Raw genomic sequence first — 23,858 nt, forward strand, 5'->3', positions numbered from 1 at the left:
ATGTTGTCACTGTAGACAGTGGAGGAGACGCTGATGATTATCCAGAGGTCAGAACCTGAACTCTGTAGGTATCACGTGTGGTTTTCTGTCTGTTACAGAGCCAGGCAGCTAGCATAGCAGCTAGCATGGTAGCTAGAATAGCTAAAATAACACTCGTACAACATAACTGAATCCAGTGCAACAGCCTTACAACCCAACAGCGCTGCAACTGGGGCTGAGTACCAAAATGCTAAAAATCTTTTGGTGCCAAATTTCGATACCCGGACATTAAATCTCAGCGTCTGTGAGCCAATAAGCATGCAGTATGCTTGTGTCAAGATCTTAAGTCACTGGTGATGGGCTATCTAACGTAACGTTGCACAAACACGTCATAGAGGCTGGCTTGAGGGGAAAACAAAAGCCCAGAAACAAACTTGTGAACTGGCTCACACATGTGTGTGTGTGTGTGCATTTTTTTTTTTCACCATGTATTTGTGGCGTATTGTAACAAAATGCCTATGAAATCAAAAGTGTGGCTCCATTTTATTAAGCTCGATACCAGCAGAGCGAAATGCAACATATGTGCAAAGGACATTGCAGCAAAGGACGTCAACACAACGAATTTGAGGAAGCACTTAACTTTGCATGGCATCAATTTAAGAGCAGAAAGTTGCTCCGTATTCAACTGTAGGAAGAACAAACCACAGCCTTTCTCCCCTCAGTCAGGTCTGCCTCCTTCATCACCACTGGATTCCTCATCATCTGATGTTACTGAGGACAGCGCAGTGGCTGTGTTAGCAGCAGGTAAGCTATCATTTAGCAAACAAGTTCATCTAACTTGCACATTGTTGTTTAGGCTACTGAAATTAACATGGATGCAACGCCAATGATGAACGGGGATGTAACGTTATCTGGAATATTGTTGAGTATAGCTCATTTAGCTCATTATATGGCTATATAGCTAGCTAGGTAAATCAAAAGGTGAATTCATTAAGATTGACAGTAACTGACCAACTTGACTTGTCCTGGCCTCTTTTTTCTCATCACATTAGCCTCTGCCTCTGTAATGTATTATTGTTGTTGTTGAAATTGATTTAAAAACATTGGTATCGAAAAAAGTATCGTTCAGGAACCAGTATTGAGATCAAGGTATCAGTGCCGGTACTGGTATCAAAAACATTTTGAACGATACCCAGCCCTACCTGCAACCCAACAGTTCTGCAACCCAACAGTTCTGCAACCCAACAGCCCTGCAACACAACAGTTCTGCAACCTTTGCAGAGCTCATAACAATAACTTAGTGTTGAGAATGTGCCAGAATATTATTAAATGTAATTTGTGAAGCTGTTGTCTGGGGTGCTGTTGCAGCACAAATTCCTCTATATTTATATTAAAAAAATGGACTTAATATTTTCTAGCATCAGACCACAACATCACAACAGCAGCAGCAAAGAAAAAATGACAAACCCGCTCCACTTTTATCCCTGAGGACAAGTGTTGTTCTACTAGTCATTGCAGTTGTAGCTTTTCTCTGGGTAAATAAACTATCTGCATACAGCTGGATGTTAATGAGACAGAGTGAGAGAGTGTGTGAACACACTACATTCTCATTCTCCTTCCCATCCTTGCTTATTTTTCTCGTTTTTAGTTTCTAAAAACAAACGCTGTGCTTCTACTACTCTGCAAGAGTCTCATCCATTATACATTCAGGGCTGGAGGATCTGAGTGTTTCAACACACACAAGCATTAAAACAAACACACACACACACAAATCCTTGAACATAAGCAGGATTTCTTCCCGCGATGCATCATTATTCTGACATTATGTCACAGAACAGAGTCAGGTTTTCTTCACAGAGACCCAAAAACAAGCACATGTCACAAACATGTGAGTCACATCATGCTTAGACCTGATGCTGATGTTACTCTGACAGCAGCTGGATGATGTGTGCTCATTAGCTGCTGCAGGGTAACATAACAAGTGCTCAGTCTATGAAAATAAGTATGGAGCTGCACTCAGACTGGAGGAGGAATCTGTAATAATTACAACCACAATGACATCTTCTTTCGTTGTGAAATCCCCTCAGGAGCAAAATCTTTACATTCAAAATGAATGTCTGGGTTTTTCTTTTCTTCTGCTTCTGAGGAAATGTGTTCCTGCTGATCTGGTAGAAACCTGTTAACACCAACATAAAGGCCTGTTTGGGAACCAATATGAAGACAGGACAACCGTCATGAGAGTGAGACCCCACAACGCTCATCCACTGGTCTGTAACGTAGCTATTGGTGCTGTTCTCTCTGAGCTCCATTTGTTTTATCCTGTCTTTGTTCACATGTTGTCAAACTTTCCCATTAAAAGCAGCTGAATCAGCTGTGATGAGCTCTGGTTTGCAGTGCACTCATGGATGTACAGACAACTATCACTGTATTATTGTGATACTGAAGAAAACTTAAAAACATGATGATTCTGAATGAAGTTCTGCAGCCTCTTTTATTTTTTCTCTGATTTCTCTGTGGATTTCTGGAGGTTTATTCTGTATGGACATCAGAGATAATCATCATTTCGGCAGAGTTAAAATGACCAAACGATGAGTTAAATTTCAGGATTTTATTTCCCAACTCCCCTTGTGATGCTCCAAAGAGAAGTTGCAGGAGTTGCTATTTTAGCAGAGAGGAGAAAAGAGAAGTAAAAAGCAAAGAGGAAAAGAGAAGAGAATAGTTAAAAGAGTGAAGTGAAATAAACCAGAAGAAAACAACTTTCTGGTCTTGGGGCGACAAAACAGAAGGACAAAGACATTAAATGACAAATTGAGGACAGAAGAAAGGCCAAAGACAAAGAGCAGTGGAGATGTCAATTGATGAAAACCCCTCAGCAGAGCATGTCACGGTGACAGAAGGCACTGACACCACAGAAAGCCAAATCCAATCACCAAAATAACCTGAACCCCGAAGACTCAGTGATGTCACTCAGTATCAGCTGCAGAGCTGAGAGCAACTCCTCAAGACACAGACATTACATCCCATAGATAAACTAATAGAGTAACTGTTGAGAGTCCAAACACACACACACACACACACACACACACACACACACAGACACACAAGGAAAAGCCGGTAGATTAAGTTTGCTGAGAGTGTGCAGGGAACAGTATGAAGCATCTGAACCTGTGTCTCCTCTTAATCAGATCAGAGCAGAACAACGTTCGCTGGCAGAAATCCAGCCCCGATAATTAACCTGGAGGATGTTCACATGCTGCGCACACACACACACACACACGCACGCACAAACACACCTGAGAGCTATCTGAGCAGGTGCAATGCAACAGAGGATTCATTCTCACCAGAGACTATACCTGCACTGAGTAGTCTCATCTGAAAATAACTTAGCCCATGTCCATCTAAATGTTTTTGTGCAGACTTTGAATCGACATGAAAAGTTAGAGATGAGCAGTGTGTTAAGCGCTACTGAAGCCTTCAGTCTAACAGGGTTACACAGTGAAACCATCATCAAACTCTAAATGCAGAGGTGAATGGCTGCGTGCGTCCACCAGAGCAGCAGCCTGATGATCAGTGAAAACATGGAGGTGGTGGCAGGAACAGCTCGCTTGTAAAGTCGTTTCCAGTCAACTTTAAACAACCAGCATGTCTTTGTTAATGCTGTCACTTTGTAAGGTCTGATGAAATCCAAGGCAAACATGGTGTGAAGTCAATGTATTATATTTTAGCACTAACAGTAGCATTTCATTTGAAGTTTGATGATTATTATGACAATACTGTTTGATGCAGACAGATCCCTGCAGCTACATTATAACCCAGTTATTGCACGTTTTAAAAAATAAACTGTTACTGTGAAAACTGGCATCTACAACTCAGGCCAGTATGACCTCCACAGAGAAGACACAGATCCTCCATGCAAGGTGGTCATGGAAACGGCTTGTGTTGCCATGGCAATGGAGGAGGATGCCGTGGTGGCCAGGCCATCCCCTGTGGCGCCAGCACAACTCCAGGGCTCTTAGCCCTTTGCTGTGGCTGCATGTATCCACAGCAGCAGTGACAAGACACTGCTCATCTGAGCCCCCACACACACACACACACACACACACACAGACAACATCAGTGTATTCTGCTGTTGGGTCATTTATTCAGATTATTAAATAGTAAATACGACACTGATGTTTTCAGAGAGAAAATCCAGTTATGTGCTGAATCAATGTGTCATCTCTTCATATACACCAGTGCTCGTCTGCATATTTTTACATAAGACTTCTCAGCTGATGGATGTCTCTGCTGTACATGTGCCTCCATCGCTCAGCCTGGCTCCGTTTCCCTCCACCTCCCTGTCTGTCAGGTTCAGACTCCAGTCATGGAGCCTTCAAGTTTCTCTCACACCCTGTGTATCAACCATGTGTGAAGCCTGAGTGTTGATGGGGAGGTGTGTGTGTGTGTGTGTGTGTGTGTGTGTGTGTGTGTGTGTGTGTGTGTGTGTGTGTGTGTGTTGGGGGGGGGTTGTTGTTGGTAAGTGGGTGGGGGACAGTTATTTTTAAATGTAATGAATTACTCATTGTGTTTTTGGTTCAAATTCGTGGTGAAAAATGAAAGTAGCTCTTTGTCAGATCTGTGTGGAACTGAAACACCGTTAATTAAACACAGAGGAAGTGTAGGTGTGCAGAACAGGACTAGAATTTGGCCACGCACGGCGTCATAATTAATGTTCAACCAGATGAAACAGAAAGTACCAGGAATATTCTTAGAAAGCAAACTCTCTGTGAATCTGCATGTAATTAAATGATTATAGAGCAAACACAGAAAGATTTCATTTAAGTACATGTGTGGATGTGTGTGACATTATTAGTGTGGATAACAACCCCGTAAGTATTGTGATGCATGAGTCAAACAATATATTTTTTTTCCAGTTTAAAAAAAAAACACTGATCTGAAACAAAAGCAGTTTGTGAAAAGTGGTCAAGAGTTCTAGTAATGGAGCAGTGTCTGTGATCTACTGCTCTCCTGCTGTTTTTTCTATTTCCAGCTGTCCACTTACTGAAAACCATCTCACACAGAAGAAAAAGACTCCACAATGACCGTTTCTCCAGTCAGCCTGCAGCACAATGTGTTCAAGTTCTTCACTTTCAGCGAAAACAACAAAGAAAACAGCACCTCAACAACGCAACACAACACATGCAAATCAGCCTTAACATACAACAGTGGCTGCACGAGCCTCGTCACTACACCTGATGAGACAAAGTTCATCTTTCACTGTGCACGAGTGTGCTCTGACGTCTACTTCTTATAAACAAACACAGCACTGTGCCCAGGATAGATGCCACTGCAGGCCTAAACAAAATTAAAGTGAAGTCTAAATCACATTAAGAATGTAACGGGACTGTTTCCAGAGCACAGACTCAGCCGAACTTCCAACTGAGTCCCTCTGAAAGCAGATACCAAACAGCGTTTTTAAGTTCTGTCACTGTTCTGATGTGTCCTGTATGTCATGAAACTCAAAAGCAGCAGATTACAATACATTATAGTTTCACTGCTTTCCTGTCTAAACCTCTAGGAATCAGATCTCAAGGTTAAAATATAGATTTTTATACAGTATATCTCAATATATGATGCAACCACTCTGCTCTACAATAATCTACTAAGTAGATTTTTACATTAAAATGTCCTATTTAAATGGCAATTTGTGTCAAAAAACCATAAATCTGAACACACAGATATAAAAAAACATGTTGATATGGTTCAGTGTGACTCCCACTTTCTGAAGACATCATCATCTCTGATGACCAGCCAGAGCAATTCTCCAGAAATCAGAGAAAAAGAAGCTGCAGAACTTCATTCAGAATCTTGATGTTTTTAAGCTTTCATCAGTATCACAGTAATCCAGTGACAGTCGTCTGTGCATCCATGGCTACACTGCAAACAGGAGCTGATCACAGCTGATTCAGCTACTTTAAATGTGGACAGTTTGCTAGTATTTCAGTCTAAATAGATCAAAACCAGAAGAGATCAAAATAAAACTGTATTACAGTGATCTGCAGTCAGAGATTAAAGGGCACAAACCAGGTTTGGTCATCTCCCAGATCCACTGTTGCGTTTTACTCACATGCGTGCAGGGAGAAGTGTTTACGCTCAGAGGAGCCTGTGTTTCCAGTGGCTGAAGAGATGGGGGGGGCCACAGTTGAACCCAAAGACCCGACTACTGGACGGGCAGTGGAGGTGACGGCTGCTGAGGAGCTGGAGGACTCTCCCCCCTCTCCTAACAGGTGCTGGATGGAGTGGAGCTGGAAACAGGGGTCAGACAGCAGGACGGATGCAGCTCGCGATATCCTGAGAGGAGGGGGGTTAAAGAAGAGGTGTGGGATGGGGGGAGAGGTAGAAAGAGGGAAAACTGTTAGAGGAGGTGAAGCATACATCTTATTTCCTCATATCATCACCGGAGGAACATTTCTCTTTCATCTCCGACATTCACCATCCAGCCTTCTGGACGCTCCTAAGTCCTGAATCAGGAGTAAATGAAACCAGTTGCCCTGTGTTTGTCTTTGTGTTTTCTTTTTTCCCCCATTTTTATCTTATTTTACACTATTTTGTTTTTTTATTATTCTTATTCTAATTTATCCACTGTACCCAAATTTGCTGGATTACATTTAAAGGTGTTGTTGGTTTGTTTAATCCAATTTTTCCTTTGCAAAGTTATGCAATGTTGTTTTAAAAGCTGCTAAATAAAGTTTATTATCAACAAACCCTCTCTATGGCACTGTCTGTGTATTCTGGTGTAGACCAAGGCACAGTTTCACATGTGGACAGAGAAACAAATTCAGAAGCATGCGTCAGATTTTTTTTTTTTTTGCAATGAATTAAACTGAGTCATCAGTATATGGGTTTTTCCGATTAGGATTTACTATCAGGCAAATCAATGGACTAATCTGTGCATTACAGTAGCCTGATGTTAATCGTCAGTCAGAATTTTGTCTTCCGTGTATGTATCCCATATAAATGTTATGGAATGATAAATGTTTTATGGAATCTATGTCTAATCTATCTAATCTATTAGTCTAATACCCTCTATGCTTGGGAAAGTAAAAGGTTTCCAAATGTTTCTGCCACGTATAGAATTATAAATGCCTCATGAATGTATTATCACATGTACTAAGACTTTGTAGCAAAGGTATAAAAGTTTGTTGGTTCACTGTTCTTTGTCAATCTGCGCGAATGCATGATCGTGAAGTCATCCCAGATTTCTGCCTTACAGAAGTCAACCTAAGCCAGTGATTTATTTACGATTGATTTATGACATATTTGATTTGATGACATCACTAGGATCTGGGAAAAGTTTCACCAATCTTAACGTTTTGTAGTGGATTATGATTTAATGTGTCAGATTTTCTGTTTTTCTTTAACAGCAAACTGAACATGTTTGGGTTTTGGACTGCTGCTTGCACAAGACAAGACGTCTCATTGGACATCACATTGGACACATCAAACTTTTTTTATTATCATCTGACATTTTAAAGACAACTAAACAAATGGATTAATCAAGAAAAAAATTGGCAGATTAATTGAAAATGAGAGTAATCTTTGGTTGAATCTCAGTCTGAAAGCTCCATGATACAAAATAAAAACATTGCTTTAACTGGAAAACATGTATAGAGCTATGTATATGCGTTATGTATATAGAGATGGGGTCCTAAAGTGACCCATCTGGGAATTTTAATATTGGAGTTATCACCGTGTGGAAACACTGCAGGCAGAAAACAAATATACGTGAGACAGGCAGATGTCATCTAATGCTGTCGGAGACATTTCCTATCATCAGCCAGTGAACATCGTGACAGCAATGATCAGCATTAGTGTTACCCAGCAGCAGGTGAGAAGGCCAAAGACACTGGGCACACCAAGCAACTTAAATCTGACCAACAACATCATCTCCATCACTTCGTAGCTTCGCAACAGGATTTCTTCTTGGAACCGAACCAATCGAAGAATTTCTGCCTTTTTCTATTTTCACATCTCAGTGTCTCATTCTGACTGCAGCTCCGTCTCACACCACACAACCACCATGATGCATGAACTGCTTTTCCACGTCTCCTCACCTTTCTTCCTTCTCATCAGTCTGTCTCTATCTGTCTCTTCTTGTCCTGACACATGTGAAACCATCACTCTGTCTGTCTGTCCGATCCATCCAGCGTTCAATCACTACTCCTCCCGCTAATGAAACTCCCCGCCTCTCCTCTCTGTTCTGCTCTCCCCTGCGGCGCCACTCATCTAACCTCTCTGCATCAATCTTTGATAGCGGGGCTTTCCACAACACCAGACTCCCACTCACTCTCTCTCTTTCTCCAACTGGTCCATTCTCTCCTTTGTCTCTCACTTTCTCTCTCTCTCAGTGTGTTCACTCTCCTCCTTCTCCTCTTATGGCTCATTCTCTGCTCTTTCTTACTATTTCTGGCCTCTTCTCAGTCACACAAACACAGACATGAAAGCATGTTTCCACTTTTCTTTTGCTGTACAATTTCAAATGTAAAGCAACTTTTATGTTGCAGAATCATCACACAGTTCACACACTTAAATAAACATGAAATATACTAATACATTATTGAATAGTTATCAAATGAAAAATATAATAATACAAATTAAATTATTAATGAATTCACAAAATTAAATTGATCAGAGGTTATTTAATAAATAGGAAGTAAAAAATGGAATATACATATATACATATATATATATATATATATATATGAATAAATCAGTATCCTGTAAATTAAATGAATATGTATTTCAGGTCGTAGTCACTTTTAATTCTCAATGTCGGCCGAAAGATCTTCATTTCTGCTGTTAATACAAACTCAAACCTTCCTTCAAGTTTACCTGTTGTCTTTATAATTTCAGTATAAAGTACATTTACAAAGTATTAATCACTTGAGCTAACATCTGTACCATAGCAACACAATTCTTTCAAATTCAAAGCCTAGCAGTAAATGAATGGATTATGCCCTCTGATCTGCTGGAGGGCTTTTAATATGAAACATCTGTGCAGGAAGTCAAAAAAGTGATTGGAAATAACACAACAGACTAGAAGTGTCATTGTTAGAGTATTAAGTCTGTAAGCCTACAGTTGGACTGTCAGTAGATCCTAAACAGTGCTGTGGAAACCAAATTTATCAAGACAACAGATAAACATGGAGGAAGGTCTGAGTTTGCTTCAACAGTAAATTAAAAAAGGAAGCTGCTAAAATATATGATAAAAACATAATCAAGATAACCTGTATACAGTAAAACTGTGAGTCTCAGCATAAATAAAGGCCACTGTTATAGAAGCAGTTAATAAATCACTGGTTTAGGTTGACATCTGTCAGGTAGAAAACTGGGAGGGGATGATAAGGATGAAGATTCTCAGATGAGTTAGACTCAGACAGTTCTCAGTTGAGGCACTTAAATATCAGCATTGGGTCAGTATCATGTGAGTCAGAAGTAAAACTGCCTCGATGTCGTGACCAGTTAAACTGCATCAGTGGAAAAGATTTTCAGTCTGAAGAAGCTGAACTCTGAAAAGTGCTGCATGCGATGTGATCGTAGTGGAAGCTCTAAAAATACAAACACTCCATGGAGGAGACTGTAACCGCACAACAGCCTCCTGTCATGTTGTGCCTGCAGGACGTAGCCAAGGAAAGAAAAAAGGTAAATTACACACCTACACACACACACTGTTTTTGCAAAATGTCTCCTCCCACCCACCATCTCTCTCACCTCCAGCACAACAAGTGAAAGGCAAACACACACCTGCTCAGCCAGTCACTCTCTGATACACATCTATACTCAGATACTATCCAGGGTCATCAGCTGTGAGAGGAAGACTGCGTCAGAAATCACTCACCACCTTTACTGTCCAACATTTATCTGACTGTCTGAACTCTGGGTGTAAATGTATCCAGAGGACTTCACATCTGCACTGCAGCACAGGAACAAGCCTGTTTCTTTACCTCCATCACCCGGTGAGGATGTTTGGCTTCAGTCTGTTACCACAATGCGACAGAGCCACTGAGTGCATTTATAAAAACCCTTTTACAGGCTTCTCATTTTAAAAGCAGTCAGTGGGAGACGTTAATGTATTTTCAACCAAAGTTGGCTTCATCAGATGATAAAAATCAAGTTACAAATGAGAAGAATGATGTTTGTTTCCTCCTGTCTGAAGAACCTGCTGCTGTTATTGTGAACTTATTATGTCTCATGTGAGAACAGACTGACAGGTTGGCAAAAGCTCAGTCAAGAGTCAGGAGTTAGGAAACAGTAGGTTAGTTATTACAGAAAAACTGTGTACATTTTCTCTATCTGACATTGGTAATATCCAGAAATTAATATCTTGATACTGTTGGAAATATTTTTAATCCACAGGTGCGTTTTTAATCATGCAAGAATATTTTGCTTTTTTTTTACTGACTTTATTTAGTCAGTAAATCATTTTTAATGAAGGGACAGTGCTCTGCCTACGTTATCAAGGATATGTAACGCTAGTGATCTTCTGTATTTTTGATAACTACCACTGAGAAGACGGCGTCACCAGTGTAAATCAGCCAAGATGGGTAACTCCTGTGCCCATGTACAACAGTTTGCCACACTGATAAGTGGGCATCCAGATGATGGAGTGAGCAAGCTCATACAAGCTTGTGCCCAAAATAGACAATTCAGTTTGCTCGCAGGACTGACATCTGTTTGTTGCTGTTTTGATTTTTTTTTTTTTTTTGCAATAAAACATCACATTGAACAAGAAGATTGTGTTTTAACTGAGTCTGAAAGTGGCCCAGCGAAAATTTCTCTTGCACAATGACAGTCCATCCCAAATATCACTATATATGATAATATGGCCATTGACCAGGATGAGTATTGTACCTTGTCATATGTCAAGGTGCAATGTACAGTAAGCAGTGAAGTGCAGGTCAGATTATATGACAGGTATCACAGCAGATTATGCAAAACTGTGAAAAAAAAGCCAAAAAAAAAAAATTGTATGTCATGAAAAAATTCACAGATGGTGGGAAATATCTCGAAATTCAATATTACTGAATATCAGCCCAACCTTACTCTAACACCGAAGCTAAAATATGATTTTATAACATCTGAATGTGGGGCTGACAAAGGTTTGACCTGTGTTTACTTCAGTTCAGTTGAACACTGTAATGAATTCTCAATCTCCACTTTCTCACTCTAAAATGCCATTTTCCATTTTCCTCCTCATCTTTTCTTCAGTTGTTTCCCTCCTCCCTCTATCGCTTTGTTCTCGTCCTCCGTCCCTGCAGTCCGTCCTCAGTTTAGTGGATAATGGTGGGGCTTCCCCACACTCCCACACTGGTTTCACACATGACTGAATGGGATGTAAAATCAATGATCATTTATCGTCCAGTAAAAATGTCTATTCCCAGTAACTGATGTCTACTTTTCTGCCACAGTTATTTACATATCACAGTGTCACCAACATCGTCTGAAGTACTTTTCAGACAGCCAACTGACTCGAAACAGCAGCGATTGTGTTTGTCTGTGGTTTGCCTCTGAACTCATAGCTGGTGGCTTGTGTGTCCTTCACAGGGTGAATCCAGAGGGAGTGACGTGGAAACACTGTGACATTTTCCTGTAAAATCTCCCCTGACCTTATCATTACAGCAGACCTGACACTTCACACTGAGAGACTCTCCTCTCTCCTCCGCATCTCCTTTACCTCCCCCCTCCCGCTCCCCATCCACCCTCGCTCCCTCTGGTTTCCATAAAGCAGCAATAAAACGATCAGCGGCCTGATTCATCCGAGCTGAGGGAAGAGAAGGAGAAACAGAGCATCTTGAGAGGCGCTGTGGTAGAAACGATTGTAAAGAGGAGAGAATGAGTCACAGCGTTCAGGCTGGAAAATGTCACCGACTGTGTCTCTGTCAAAGGACTGTGTTTCAAGTCAACACGAGTCCACTGTGTTCCCTCTTCACGAACCGACAAAGGGCAGAGCGTTTAGACTGACAAGGCAAATCACACAGGGGGCAAATGAACATGAGGAATAGTGATGAAGAAACGGACACTTGCATAATCTGCAGGGAAACGTCTAAGAAAAGACAGAAGACGATCCCTGAAGATTTTTAATGTTTTCTCATATGATGGATGCAAACCTGTCAGAGTGGACACACACTATTATTAACCACTGCTGCTCATTAGTGCTCAACAGCAAGCAGCAATCTCCAGGGCTGAAAGATGAAGCCAACAATAAAAAACTGCAGTTCCTCTAATGACCACTTGAGGCTGCCTGCAAAAACGAGTCAATCCCCATAGACTCAAATGTTAAAATGCTCAACTTTAAAGCAGAAATAAACATGTTTACAGCCTGGTACAAAAACAGTTTTGGTCTCTATATCTAATTTCCTCCTCCTACGTCCGTCTTTATTCACAGTCTATGCTCAATGCTCATCCTGGTCAATGACAAATCCACAATGAACAGAAGAACACTGATGTTACATCAGCTGATGTTTTTTTATGTAAATGAACTCAGATTCAGATTTGGCCATGAGTCCAAACTTTCAAACTGCTTCCTCACCTCATTGATCCACCACCATCAAACGAAAATTACTTGGCAACTATTTGAATTATCATCATCCGCTCTTCAAATACACAGCTTAAAGATTTTCTGTCACAGTAAAATTCATGTCTTTGTGTTTTTTAATTGTTGGTTGGACAAAACAAGACGTGTGAAGACATCACTGTGGACTCCGTGAAAGTGTGTGTATTGTGTTGACATTTCATAGTGCAATCAGGAAAATAATCAGCAAATCAATAATATATAATTAACTGCAGTCCTAAAGCACAGACAGGATTTTTATGAGTGCACACAAAAAGTAAGACAGCAAAATATCACGGTGTGGATAAACCAAACATCAGGCTGTCCACAGGCTCTGCAGGCACCTTCTGTGAAGACCTGTTTCTTCTACAAAAAGCTGCACACGGGAATTTTTTATATTAAAAATGGATCAAATGACGACTGCATGAAAGGAGTCTGTGGTGGTGATGAACCCACAAAGAATTATCATCTGACTCTGCAGCTCCCCTCGGATTCACAGGGCTTCACACTGAGATTCAGCTCGTTGTTTATGTGCCCAGACACAACCTCACTGTTCTGGTTCACTCTCACAGCCTTGTGTGTGTGGTGGGATCTGAAGTCACCATGAGAGTTCGTGACTGTGTGTGTGTGTGTGTGTGTGTGTGTTTGTGTTTTCATATGTTAATAACTGAACCGTACAGGTGTGTATCTGTGTGAATGAGTAATGTTTATCAGGCTGGTTGTGTGTATGTGTGTATGTGTGTCTGCATAGAGGTACTGAAGTTTCCTCTTTTAAGTGAAAGTGTGTGTGTGTGTGTGTGTGTGTGTGTCCCTGGCCGTGTGTCTCTGATCTTAATCCCCAGTGACAGGAGATCAGCATGAAACACTCTGTGACCAAGACCCAAAGAAAGCTCCAAGCACATTTACACACATGTACTGTACACACACACACACACACACACCCCCGAGGAAAGCTGTAGTTAATACTACTATTGTGTTTGGAGTCGTCCCTGGTTCAGCAAGTGATGAAGAGTTAATGGATTCCTGGGCTCTGGTGAGTCACTGAGCTGCATTGTAATTTGAAGTCAGTGCACGATAATGACGTCACGTAGGAAGGTTAATGACCTGAACAACAGACTGTGGCTGGAGCGGCTGCGAACGTTTCTTCACCTGGGAACCTGCTCAGAGAGATGTCATACGAAACACAGCAGCAGCTAAAACAATAAAAACTTTATCAACTCCGACTTTGTTTATTTTAAAGAGCAACTTAACGCCCTGTTTTATCTGCACAGACACAAACCAGAGTGAATGTGATCGAGAGTTAAGATAAATTCAACATGTCATTTCATCTCATAGGGAAACTGTGGAGAGCATTTCTCACTATTATCAAATGCTTCAAGACTTTATACACTAAATAATTTATTTAAAAACATATTAATCAATAATAACAATAGTATTGTGGCTTAAATAAGTATAATTCTATTCATTTTTCTGTAAAAAGGTTTTAAGTGCTTGCTGTCCCTTGTACTTGTTAAAGCAGAGTAGATTTGTCGCTCTGAGGAGTGAATGTGATGAAATGAAAGGTTCCCTGTGATGTCTGTGACCTCTGGTAGAGCTCTGGAGCAGTTCGCCACTGTTTTCTTTAATCTCGTGGAGACGCACAAACATGCAGGTAACGCAACACAAAGAGCTGCCACTAGTTTCACACCATTCCTCTGATCTACAGGTGGCTGTGAAAAACGCCAAGATGTGCAGCAATGTGTCAACAAAGACAGAGAAGAAGACTGAAAGGGAGTAAACATGAATGTGAGCAAGTCTGGTTTACAAATGTTTTATGAGGAAGGAAACTCGTTAAACAGGTCTGTCAGACCTCAACACTGAACATGACTATAACTCCACAGTGCAGCTTTAATATTTTACAAACGTGTGCCGACATCCACAGGTGTGATGGATCTCACAGACAAAACAGTGGCGCAGCTACAGTCACTAGAAAAGTGAACAGTTCATATCCACAAATCACACAGTTCATGCTCTTCATTAACAGAAAATAACACTTAAGGCGCTGAGTGACACATTGAGGCCGAGTAACAAGTCAGAGGGAAAGAGACAGAGAGGCATATACAGCATTTTATCTCTAACACACATCGAGAACAGATATAAGCAGGTTTGATGTTTGTTGCAGGTGTTTCTACAGTAGAGAGCAATATCATCAGCATCAATGAGAAAAACGAAAAATAATACAACAATTAACACATTTTACATGTTAATGTGAATTATTCATTGAATTTAAACCTTTAGAAATCCCCTGCATCTGCTGGAATGTGGACAGGTATCTGTGCTGAGCTGAACTAAATAAATTTCACCTGCTCCTGAGTCTCTTCAACTGCACAAGTAAAGGTTACGTAAAGGTTATAAAGAATGTTTATGCAAACGAGTGCAAATGTTCTCTTAACAGTCACGGCATCTGTAGACACAGGGAGCAGCTTGTTAGAATGAAGATGATATAGGGGACGGGAGGGGGGGGGGGGGGTCCTAATCAAATACTGATGACCTGACCAAGAGAGAAATGTCTATATGTGTGTGTGGTGTTGTGAGGTGCAGTGATTGTGTGTGTGTGACCCGACTGTCAACACTGTTTTCTATACACTGTGTGAACTCCATTAGATTAACAAGTAAACAAAAGCAGTTTGGACAGAGACACGGACAGGCGACGTCCTCGCTAATGAAATATTATCTGAACAAACACCAACAGGCATTTAGACACAGATTTCATGCAGCCAGATGCAAGTTCATTGTGGTGACTGAAAGCAGAGAAGAGGGAGGGATGAGAGAGGAAAAAAGAGAGAAGGTACGAACCATGCACCCACAGAGGGGCCAGATGTCACAGCTGAATAAATGTTTGCTTCAGGATGAGACTGCTGATGGAAAAAAAAGCAAAAAACAAATACCACAAAGTGCTTTCAGTAAAGGGACGGCCCACAGTCAACACTAGTTACAACATACTGATATTAAAGGTCCCATATTGTAGAAAGTATCAAAGTGTTCTATCAGATTTAGAAACTGCCTTGAAACGAAACGAAACGAAACATCAGGACTTTTGTGATGTCATAACAACAAACACCACTGTTCACTTTATGAACAACACAACACCAAGCGGTCATTCTGTCGCTAAGCAAACTACAAGACACGCTGCATAATCTTCGTATGTCAGGAAGCCAACATATGACAGCACAGTCTGCCCAAGCACAGCAACATCACAGACCAGTGGCCAAAGTTTAATTTTTGTTGGCATTTTAGTCCAAATTTGATCATCTGTTCAACTCATTTCAACACTAACTGATCATTGACATTTGGATTTACTGGTGAGTTTTACCAAGCTGCAGTAATAGGCTCCAATCCATTACCTGTGGTTGGCCAGGCCACGCAGCCAATCAGAAGAGAGGCTGACACAAAATGCCCTGTTCTTTCTAGAGCTCCAGAGAAAAGAGAGGAGATACCAAACTATATTGAGTACTATTAAAACCACAAATATATCATCTTTTATGGATATTAAACTTAAGATAAAACACTGGAAAAGTATAAAATATTGGACCTTTAACAGTGATCTAACAGATTTTACAAGACCATGAACTGATGGTGATATTAAGGTGAGTGCTTTAAAAATCACATATGGCGTTTTTTTGTTTTAAGACCTACAGGCAATTACCTGTATGTCACCTCTTTCCACTGCTGTGAACTTCTTTTCCTGTCTTTCATTCTGATCTATTCAGTCTCAGTTCAGGCATTAGAGTAATACAGTCCATAACAAACAAGAGCAGCAACCCATGAAAATATTCCATATCAATACCCTAAACCACCGGTCAGGCTTCTGAACCACATTTCAAATGTGACAGTGTCCTAACTATATGTTCGAAGAAACAGACTGTCCAGGATTACAAAAATTATTGGTAAAGAGGAGAAACAACTGGAGTCTATATACAGAATGTAGGTGAAACAGAAAAAAGGCTCAACAAATAATGTCTGATCCTGTTCATCCCCTTCCTAAAGAATTCACAAAACTGCTCTCAGGAACATTTACAGAAAATCCTTTAGAATAAATACACAGGAGTCATGTCCGTCATTGCTGTCTGTACTGTGCATGTTGTGCTAATTTATTATTGTGTTAGTTGTTTGTGAGTCACAGTAATGTGTTTTAACCACCTTATTATTATATTATCATTATATTATTATTTCATCACAATCCATCCAACGCTTGTTGAGACGTTTCAGGCTGGAGCAGATATTCATAAAGCCACATTAATAATACTAATGTTTGCAGAGCAGAAACAGTCATGCCTTCCTCATGTGCATCGCTCTCCAGCCAATCAAATTCCCTCCAGATTCTCCCTCATAACGCTCCTCCTGTGGCAACATGAGCCACTTAAGAGAGAGAGAGAAGAGGAGGGAGAGACATGGAGATGGAAACCACAAAGTGTGAGTGTGAGAGCCTGGAACACAAACAGAAATTGACAGAAGAGCCAGCGGAGCGGTGAAAAGAGGAGAGGGGAACAGGAGGAGGAGGTCTGAGATGGGCGGAGGATGCTGAGAGGAGAGAGAAGGGGGAGGAGGATTAAACCGGAGTGGAGGAGAGGTGGAGCTGGGAAAGCACCAGAAGCAGCAGACACAGCTCACAACTGAGCTGAGTGTGAGGTAAACAGACGAGAGGCAGCAGCTCAGCCTCCTCTGCTCTCACATCTGGAAATAACCTGGACTCTCTCTCTCACACACACAAACACACACACATCTGGAGAGGACTAACAGCAACTTTTCTCTTTGTATTCATATGTTGTTTCATTCTTTTTCTGAGCCTCGGAGGAGAGAACAACAGGATAAAGAAGAGGAGGAGAGAAAGAGATGGATGTGTTTTCTGTTTGGGATTTCACACACAGCTAAGCCTTTGAAAATCCTCCCACTGATGGAAATTAACAGAAAAGAGGAATTTCTCTGCACAAATTAGCCAGAGGGGGAAAAAAAGGCACTGAGAGCCACAGAGCAGCACGGATGACAGAGTGTGTGGAGTGTGAAACCTTCAAGTGGTTACCGCTGCCACTGCCTGCGTGTTAAGTGAAGTGGACAGGATGCTGACTTCTTTGAAAATCTGATCCGCGACTCGGGGCGGGCTGTGGGCAGCAGACAGCTGGGGCCGTGATTCACAAAACCCGACTTGGCGTGAAAACAAAGAGATGCTACAACTAAGACGAGGCTCCTATGTCACGATAGCAGCTGCCGAGTGAAGAGACAGAAAGTGAGCTGGAGGAAAGGGTTGAAACTTGAAGCTTTGTTTTGCAGCAGGGACCAAAAAAAGATATTGAGCCCTGGTCTGTTTACTGCAGAGGATAATGAGTTTAACATCCACTTGAAGCTTGAGCGTGGAGTCAAAAGGCTGAGATCTTGTGGCTCAAACGAGACGCACCGGAGACAGAGTCACCAACTTATTCAGGATCGCACAGGCAGCAAAGAATTCACAAAGGTACAACGGTGCAGCTATGGGATTAATGGATTGCCAAGAGGTGAGAGGAAATCCTGCTGAATGCTCTGCACAGCTGGTTTTACAATGTACTTTTTGGGTGGAATAAAAACCAATGACAAAGGAGAATATTTAATACTACTGTGAACCTCATCTTTCTCCCACTGTACTGAACACCTGGACCAGTTTTAAAGCAGCTACATTTGCTCATTGTTTTATCCATCACTGTCTCCCTTATCTTTTAACCTGCTCCCTAATTTTTTTTTTCTTTATTGCCCTGAGACTAGAGCAAACTGCTTAATTCCACCCTGCTAAACAAATTACAGAGCACACCTGGTGTTTTTTCTTGTCGCCACCTTTTTTTTCACCTCTCCAGATGGCTGCCATGTTGGCAGGTGGATGCAGATGCAATCGCCTCATTCAACATTAACCCGGGTAGTCAAAATAAACAATTATTATAGCATTATACTGACACTTTGTTTCTGTCCTGTAGCTTAAACACAACAATCAATTAAGGGTTTTTCTTGAAAATGATGACAGACTGAGGGAAAGAGTGATTTAAACATTTACACTGGCAGATTTTACAGCAGCAGGAGAGAGGCGATTTCCACATGTAAAGGGACTAGAGCAAGATAAAAATGAACAAAGAGTATCTACAGTCTCATGTGTTAGTTTGTCAGGATTTATGTGAAGTGCAAATTCCTTCAAAATGAGATGAATCACACAGTGTGAAGGATGTGAGAAATAAACTAAAAAGCATTTACAGCCGCCGTTCTAAAGGGGAACAGTAACAGAGAAATAAGCTGGGTCACACAGAGGAAACTGTAATCTGATGCCCACAGCCTGCTGCTGGCATCATGTTGTATGTTGGTGGTAACACTGCTTTTCTACAGGGTGTGGTGGCACCAGCTTTTATAGCAGCATCACCATCCTGGTGGGCTATTGTTGTGCTGTTAGTTTGTCTGCAGCTCCCCCAGCTGAGCCCCGTTCATGCCACCATCTGCCAGTCTCAGAGTTCGTCCCAGGCAGGCAGATGCCTCTGTGCCTCTGACATCCTCAGCTGCACCGCCCTGGGACTGGAGCAGGTCCCCAGAGAAATGCCTGTCTCTGCTGTCACCCTGGATCTCAGCCACAACCGGATCGATCAGCTAAAGGGGGGCGCCTTTGAAGGACTTTGTCGATTGGAGAGATTACGGTTAGCTCACAACCAGGTGACTACTATTCACCAGGGGGCATTTCAAAACACCTCTGGAGCACTGCTCCGACACCTGGATCTGTCATCCAATCAGCTTCGTGTTTTGGAGCAGCACTATTTCCAAGAGCTGTCTGGACTGGAAGAACTGCTGCTGTTTAACAACCGAATTGTCCAGGTGGAGAGCAGAGCTCTGGCTGGACTGGGAAACCTCCATAAGGCCTACCTCAGTCATAACCGTCTCACTCACTTCCCTTTCTTCTCCATCCAAGAGCACAGCCACCCTCACCTGAACATGCTAGACCTGTCCTCAAACCGTCTGCTCAAACTACCCCTGGAGGATATATCAAACTTACCCATTCTAGTCCAGGAAGGACTCTACCTTCACAACAACTCCCTGGAGTGTGAGTGCTCGATGTATGGACTGTTCAAGCGCTGGGAACAGAGAGAATATGCCTCAGTGATACACTTTAGACAAGAGCACACCTGTCGGGTCTATGGGATACAGAAAGGTACTGTGCGCTTCTTCCAGCATGGCCGCTACTTTGAGAAATGCAACCTAACTGCGATGATTCTGCCGCTCAGAGAGCAGGAGAGCAGTGTTTCAGTGAGTGTAGGAAAGGCGGTGCTGCTGCACTGTGTGACCACTCTCACCGGCCAGAGTGTGACCTTTCTCTGGGTGTCACCAAATCAGGAGTACGTGGCACCACCGGGAAACAACGGATCATTAAAGATGTTCACCAACGGGAGCTTGGAGATCGTGGCGGCGCGTGCAGAGGATTCTGGTGTCTACTGGTGCATGGCCCTGGACCAGCAGCAGCAGCGTAATGAAACCCGGGAGGTCAACGTGACGGTGGTGCTGCACCACGAGAGCGAGCCTCACGAGTCCTTCAACACCGGATTCACCACCCTGCTGGGCTGTGTGGTGAGCCTGGTGCTGGTGCTCATGTACCTCTACCTGACGCCCTGCCGCTGCCCTCCCTTTCCGAAGGCCCTGACCCCGGCCACCCCAAGCGTGGGGAACGAGGCAGGGGCAGGGAGTGCCCAGTCCTCCATCCTCACCCCCACCCCGCCGGCAACCACCGAGGGCCCGGGCCGTAAGGTCAGTACCAACAAGCATGTGGTCTTTCTGGAGCCAATCAGAGAGCAGCAGAACGGCAGACTCAGGGCGGGGCCAGGTCCTGGGGCGGTGCAAGGACATCTGGGGCCAGGTTTACTGCTAGGGCCAGAGCAGCACCCAAAGCTCCACAGCCAGTCACAGCAGAGGGCGGGGGAGACAGACTCCATCATGTCCGTGTTCTCAGACACACCCATCATGTTGCCATAGCAACGGGACAGAGACAGACACAGACTGGCACTATCATCACCTCTCACAAACCTCCTTCCTCCTCTGCCTCTCGGTTTCCTCCTCACCACCTCCCCCACTGCACCCAGCACTCGACCTGAGCAAAACACTAATCCAATACTGACTGAGAGCTTTTTCAAATCTTTTCTTTGCGAAGCTTGAGGCTAATTCAACTGCCTGAGAAAACAGATCAAGTGCAATTCTAAGAGATTGAATACTGTTAACCAAATTTGCATATGTTAAGGTTTGCCCAGGTCTGCCCACAACCATGAACCAACGCACTGTGATGAGACGGGCACTCAGACGGACAGGGTAGGGACGGTGCTCATGGACAAGACACAGGGAAGAGAAAACAGAGACGTAGGGAGGACATCAGAATTAAAACAGACCAAAGATAGAAAGCTTAAGAACTCGGAGAGGAGCTGTGAATACTGGCTCAGAGCCTGGGTGAGAAAAGAGCAAGTTAAAAGGCAAAGAGTTCAGAAACTTATCTAACAGGACGTCAGGGACGGGGGGAGGTGAAGACCACGATGAGCATGGACTGCTACTGAAAACCAAGTGCGCAGGGCTGTCCCTTTAAGCACGGCTTTTACCTTTAATAAACATTTGCTACAGATGCCTTCTAGTCTCTTACAGAGATGTAGAGAAAAAACAAACTTTTTGTAGAGCTTTTTAGCGTCTCCTGTATTTTTTTTTCTTTTCTTTTCTTTTCCCAGAGCTGGTGTGTCAGTTGATTAGAGCCGAAGAAATCTGTGTAGAGTAGCGCTGTCACAATGTGAAATGTTTTAGAGTAGACAAGCTAGAGAAGAAGAGCTTTTAGTGAGCAAAAATAGAAACTGTTTTAAGGGATAGGGTTTGATTCTGGACTCCTGTACCCCTCCTCCTCCTTCTCCCCCTCCTCCTCCCCTTCCTCCCTTGTCATCAGTCAGCTGAGCATCAGGAAAAACAAAAGGGAAATAAACAAATAAATAAATCAAACATCAGTTGAAATTATTTATGCTGGAGAAGGAGAGGATTGTTGTTGAGCTCATTTGGAGACAGAAGAACTTTTTTTTTTAGGTTTATCAATTGCCTTTTATTTCTCACTGTGTCTGAGACAATAAATGTGAAACTGAACCGGTGACAAAGAAAAGATTTGCCTTTGTGCGGTGAACACTCAGTGGGACTGACAGGACAATCAGGGCAGATGTGTTTTTTTGTTTTTATTGTACTCACTGCACCTCCACCCAAAACCCTGCACTGCCTCTCTCTCCTCGTCTCTTGTCCTCCCTTTATCTGTGTGTTAATAAACCTCTGTATCTGGACTGTGCAGGAGAATGTCTGCCTCCTTATTGCTACTGAGAGAGGGACACCTTCATTGGTGCATAATAATGTAAAGTGAGGTGTGTGTTTGTGTGTGTTTGTGTGTTTCTGTTTGTACAGTCACAGACTTAACATATTCAGTCTGGACCAGGTGAATAAACAGCTGCACAGGTCTGATGTTGTATTGACAATTTTCCAAAAGTACAACAACAATTCAAATGAATTCTCACAACAAATTCTTGTTTTCTTGCCAATTAACAAAAGCTGAAGATAAAATCAGAGGTCGGCTGACAACATAATGCTGAAGGATCCAGGGAGGATTTCAGACAGGTGTCACAGGAGAACTGCAGCTTACTCCAGAGTAAATATGTGTTTTCTCACTTTTGACAAGATCAGCTTTTCAAAATTTTCTGTTTAAAGAGTAAGTAAGTAAAGGACCCAAATATATATATATAGGACCTAGTGAGAGGAGCATATTTATCTTCACTGGCAGTGATAGAGCAGGTGAGCAGGCAGGAGAAGAAAGGATAAAAACAGAGTTAAAAGAAGGAGCTGCAGAGACAGGTTTTCAAAATTTTCTGTTTAAAGAGTAAGTAAGTAAAGGACCCAAATACTTCTTCCACCACTGATTCCCATAGCCTGAATGTAAACTATAGGGGCCAATGATTGTGGGGAGATATATATATATATATATATATATATATATATATATATATATATATATATATAGGACCTAGTGAGAGGAGCATATTTATCTTCACTGGCAGTGATAGAGCAGGTGAGCAGGCAGGAGAAGAAAGGATAAAAACAGAGTTAAAAGAAGGAGCTGCAGAGACAGGTTTTTATCACTAAAAACTGCAGAGACGCGAAGCAGCAGATCAGTCAGACTGTGTGTCATATCCAATAAAACTGGGTTAATACTCACATGTGTTTCATTCACATCAACACCTTCCTGTTTGGTAACATTACAGCCATTATCACCACCATTATGATCAACATCACCCCCCCCCCCCACACCCTCCTCACTGCTGTCACCATCATTCCCATCATCACTGTCACTGGTCTATGAGATGACTGTTAACAGTGTCTGTACCATAAGAGCAGATGAGACATAAACATAGGGCTGCATTATTCTGCCTCATTTAAAGCCCCATGTCAAAGCTGTTTTGCACCCACAGCTCTACGCACTAAAATATATATATATAAAAAAGGACACAGACTATGGGTCTGAAAATTGAAGCCAATGCTGAAGTGACTTCAACCTGCATTCTATCTAATGACCACCTGGGAGGAAACTCCACTGGTTGCAAAAAGAAGTCAGATTGTATTGAAGTCTATGTGAAAATGTCTCTACTTCTCACCTGATTTATTACCTCAGTAAATGTTTTCCTGATGAGTTTATGGTCTCAGTGTCTAGTTTCAAGTCTTCATCAATACAAGATGATGATCATTTTTTAAATTATGGTCCATTTAGTGAAAAATGGATGATAATGTGGGGTAAGCATTAGGGCGGGGCTACCAGGTCATTGACAGACTGCACCACACACGGCGACCTGCCTGACAACCAGGACTGAGCACAGAGCAGATCAGATCCACCCCTCACTCCTCAGCTCCACCTTCTCATCCAAATATGATTTCTTGATGTGGTTTACTAAGATGACGACAGCCAAATTGCAAACTCAAGGCTTCAAAATAGCAGCTCACAAACCAATGGGTGACGTCACGGAGTGTGGACACTTGTTTGGGAACCACTGCACTAAACCATATTATCGCCAATATTTTTATCTGGTAATTGTAGATGTTGCTTACATTCTTCACTAGTAATTACTAGTAAAAACTAGTAATTTCACTAGTTGATTTCTGCTTATGGAACATTTGAGTCATTGGGTTCCTGCAAGAACCGCATTCAAGCAGAATTGTTCTTAAAGGGTAAGTGTGAGTTATTTAGGAGAGTTCGGTGCAATCA

At 42.2% G+C, this 23,858-nt stretch overlaps 2 protein-coding genes across 2 annotated transcripts in view; one reads left to right on the forward strand and one right to left on the reverse strand.

The window, feature by feature from the left end:
• Nucleotides 1-23,858, reverse strand: part of rnf123 (ring finger protein 123) — a 137,321-nt gene that overhangs the window by 37,922 nt on the left and 75,541 nt on the right. Inside the window, exon 37 of the mRNA XM_071493713.1 lies at nt 6,086-6,309. Within this exon, the coding sequence (XP_071349814.1) occupies nt 6,086-6,309 (224 nt within the window). The remainder of the gene's footprint in view (nt 1-6,085; nt 6,310-23,858) is intronic.
• Nucleotides 16,655-21,899, forward strand: amigo3 (adhesion molecule with Ig-like domain 3). The gene has a single exon (XM_071495026.1). It carries the CDS (start codon nt 18,911-18,913, stop codon nt 20,570-20,572), a length of 1,662 nt encoding a protein of 553 aa, XP_071351127.1. The 5' UTR covers nt 16,655-18,910; the 3' UTR covers nt 20,573-21,899.

Source organism: Trachinotus anak, unplaced genomic scaffold, assembly GCF_046630095.1.
Source record: "Trachinotus anak isolate AG129_WGS33_773 ecotype Australia unplaced genomic scaffold, CSIRO_AGI_Tana_v1 ptg000013l, whole genome shotgun sequence".
In the NCBI taxonomy this organism is placed as follows: Eukaryota; Metazoa; Chordata; class Actinopteri; order Carangiformes; family Carangidae; genus Trachinotus; species Trachinotus anak.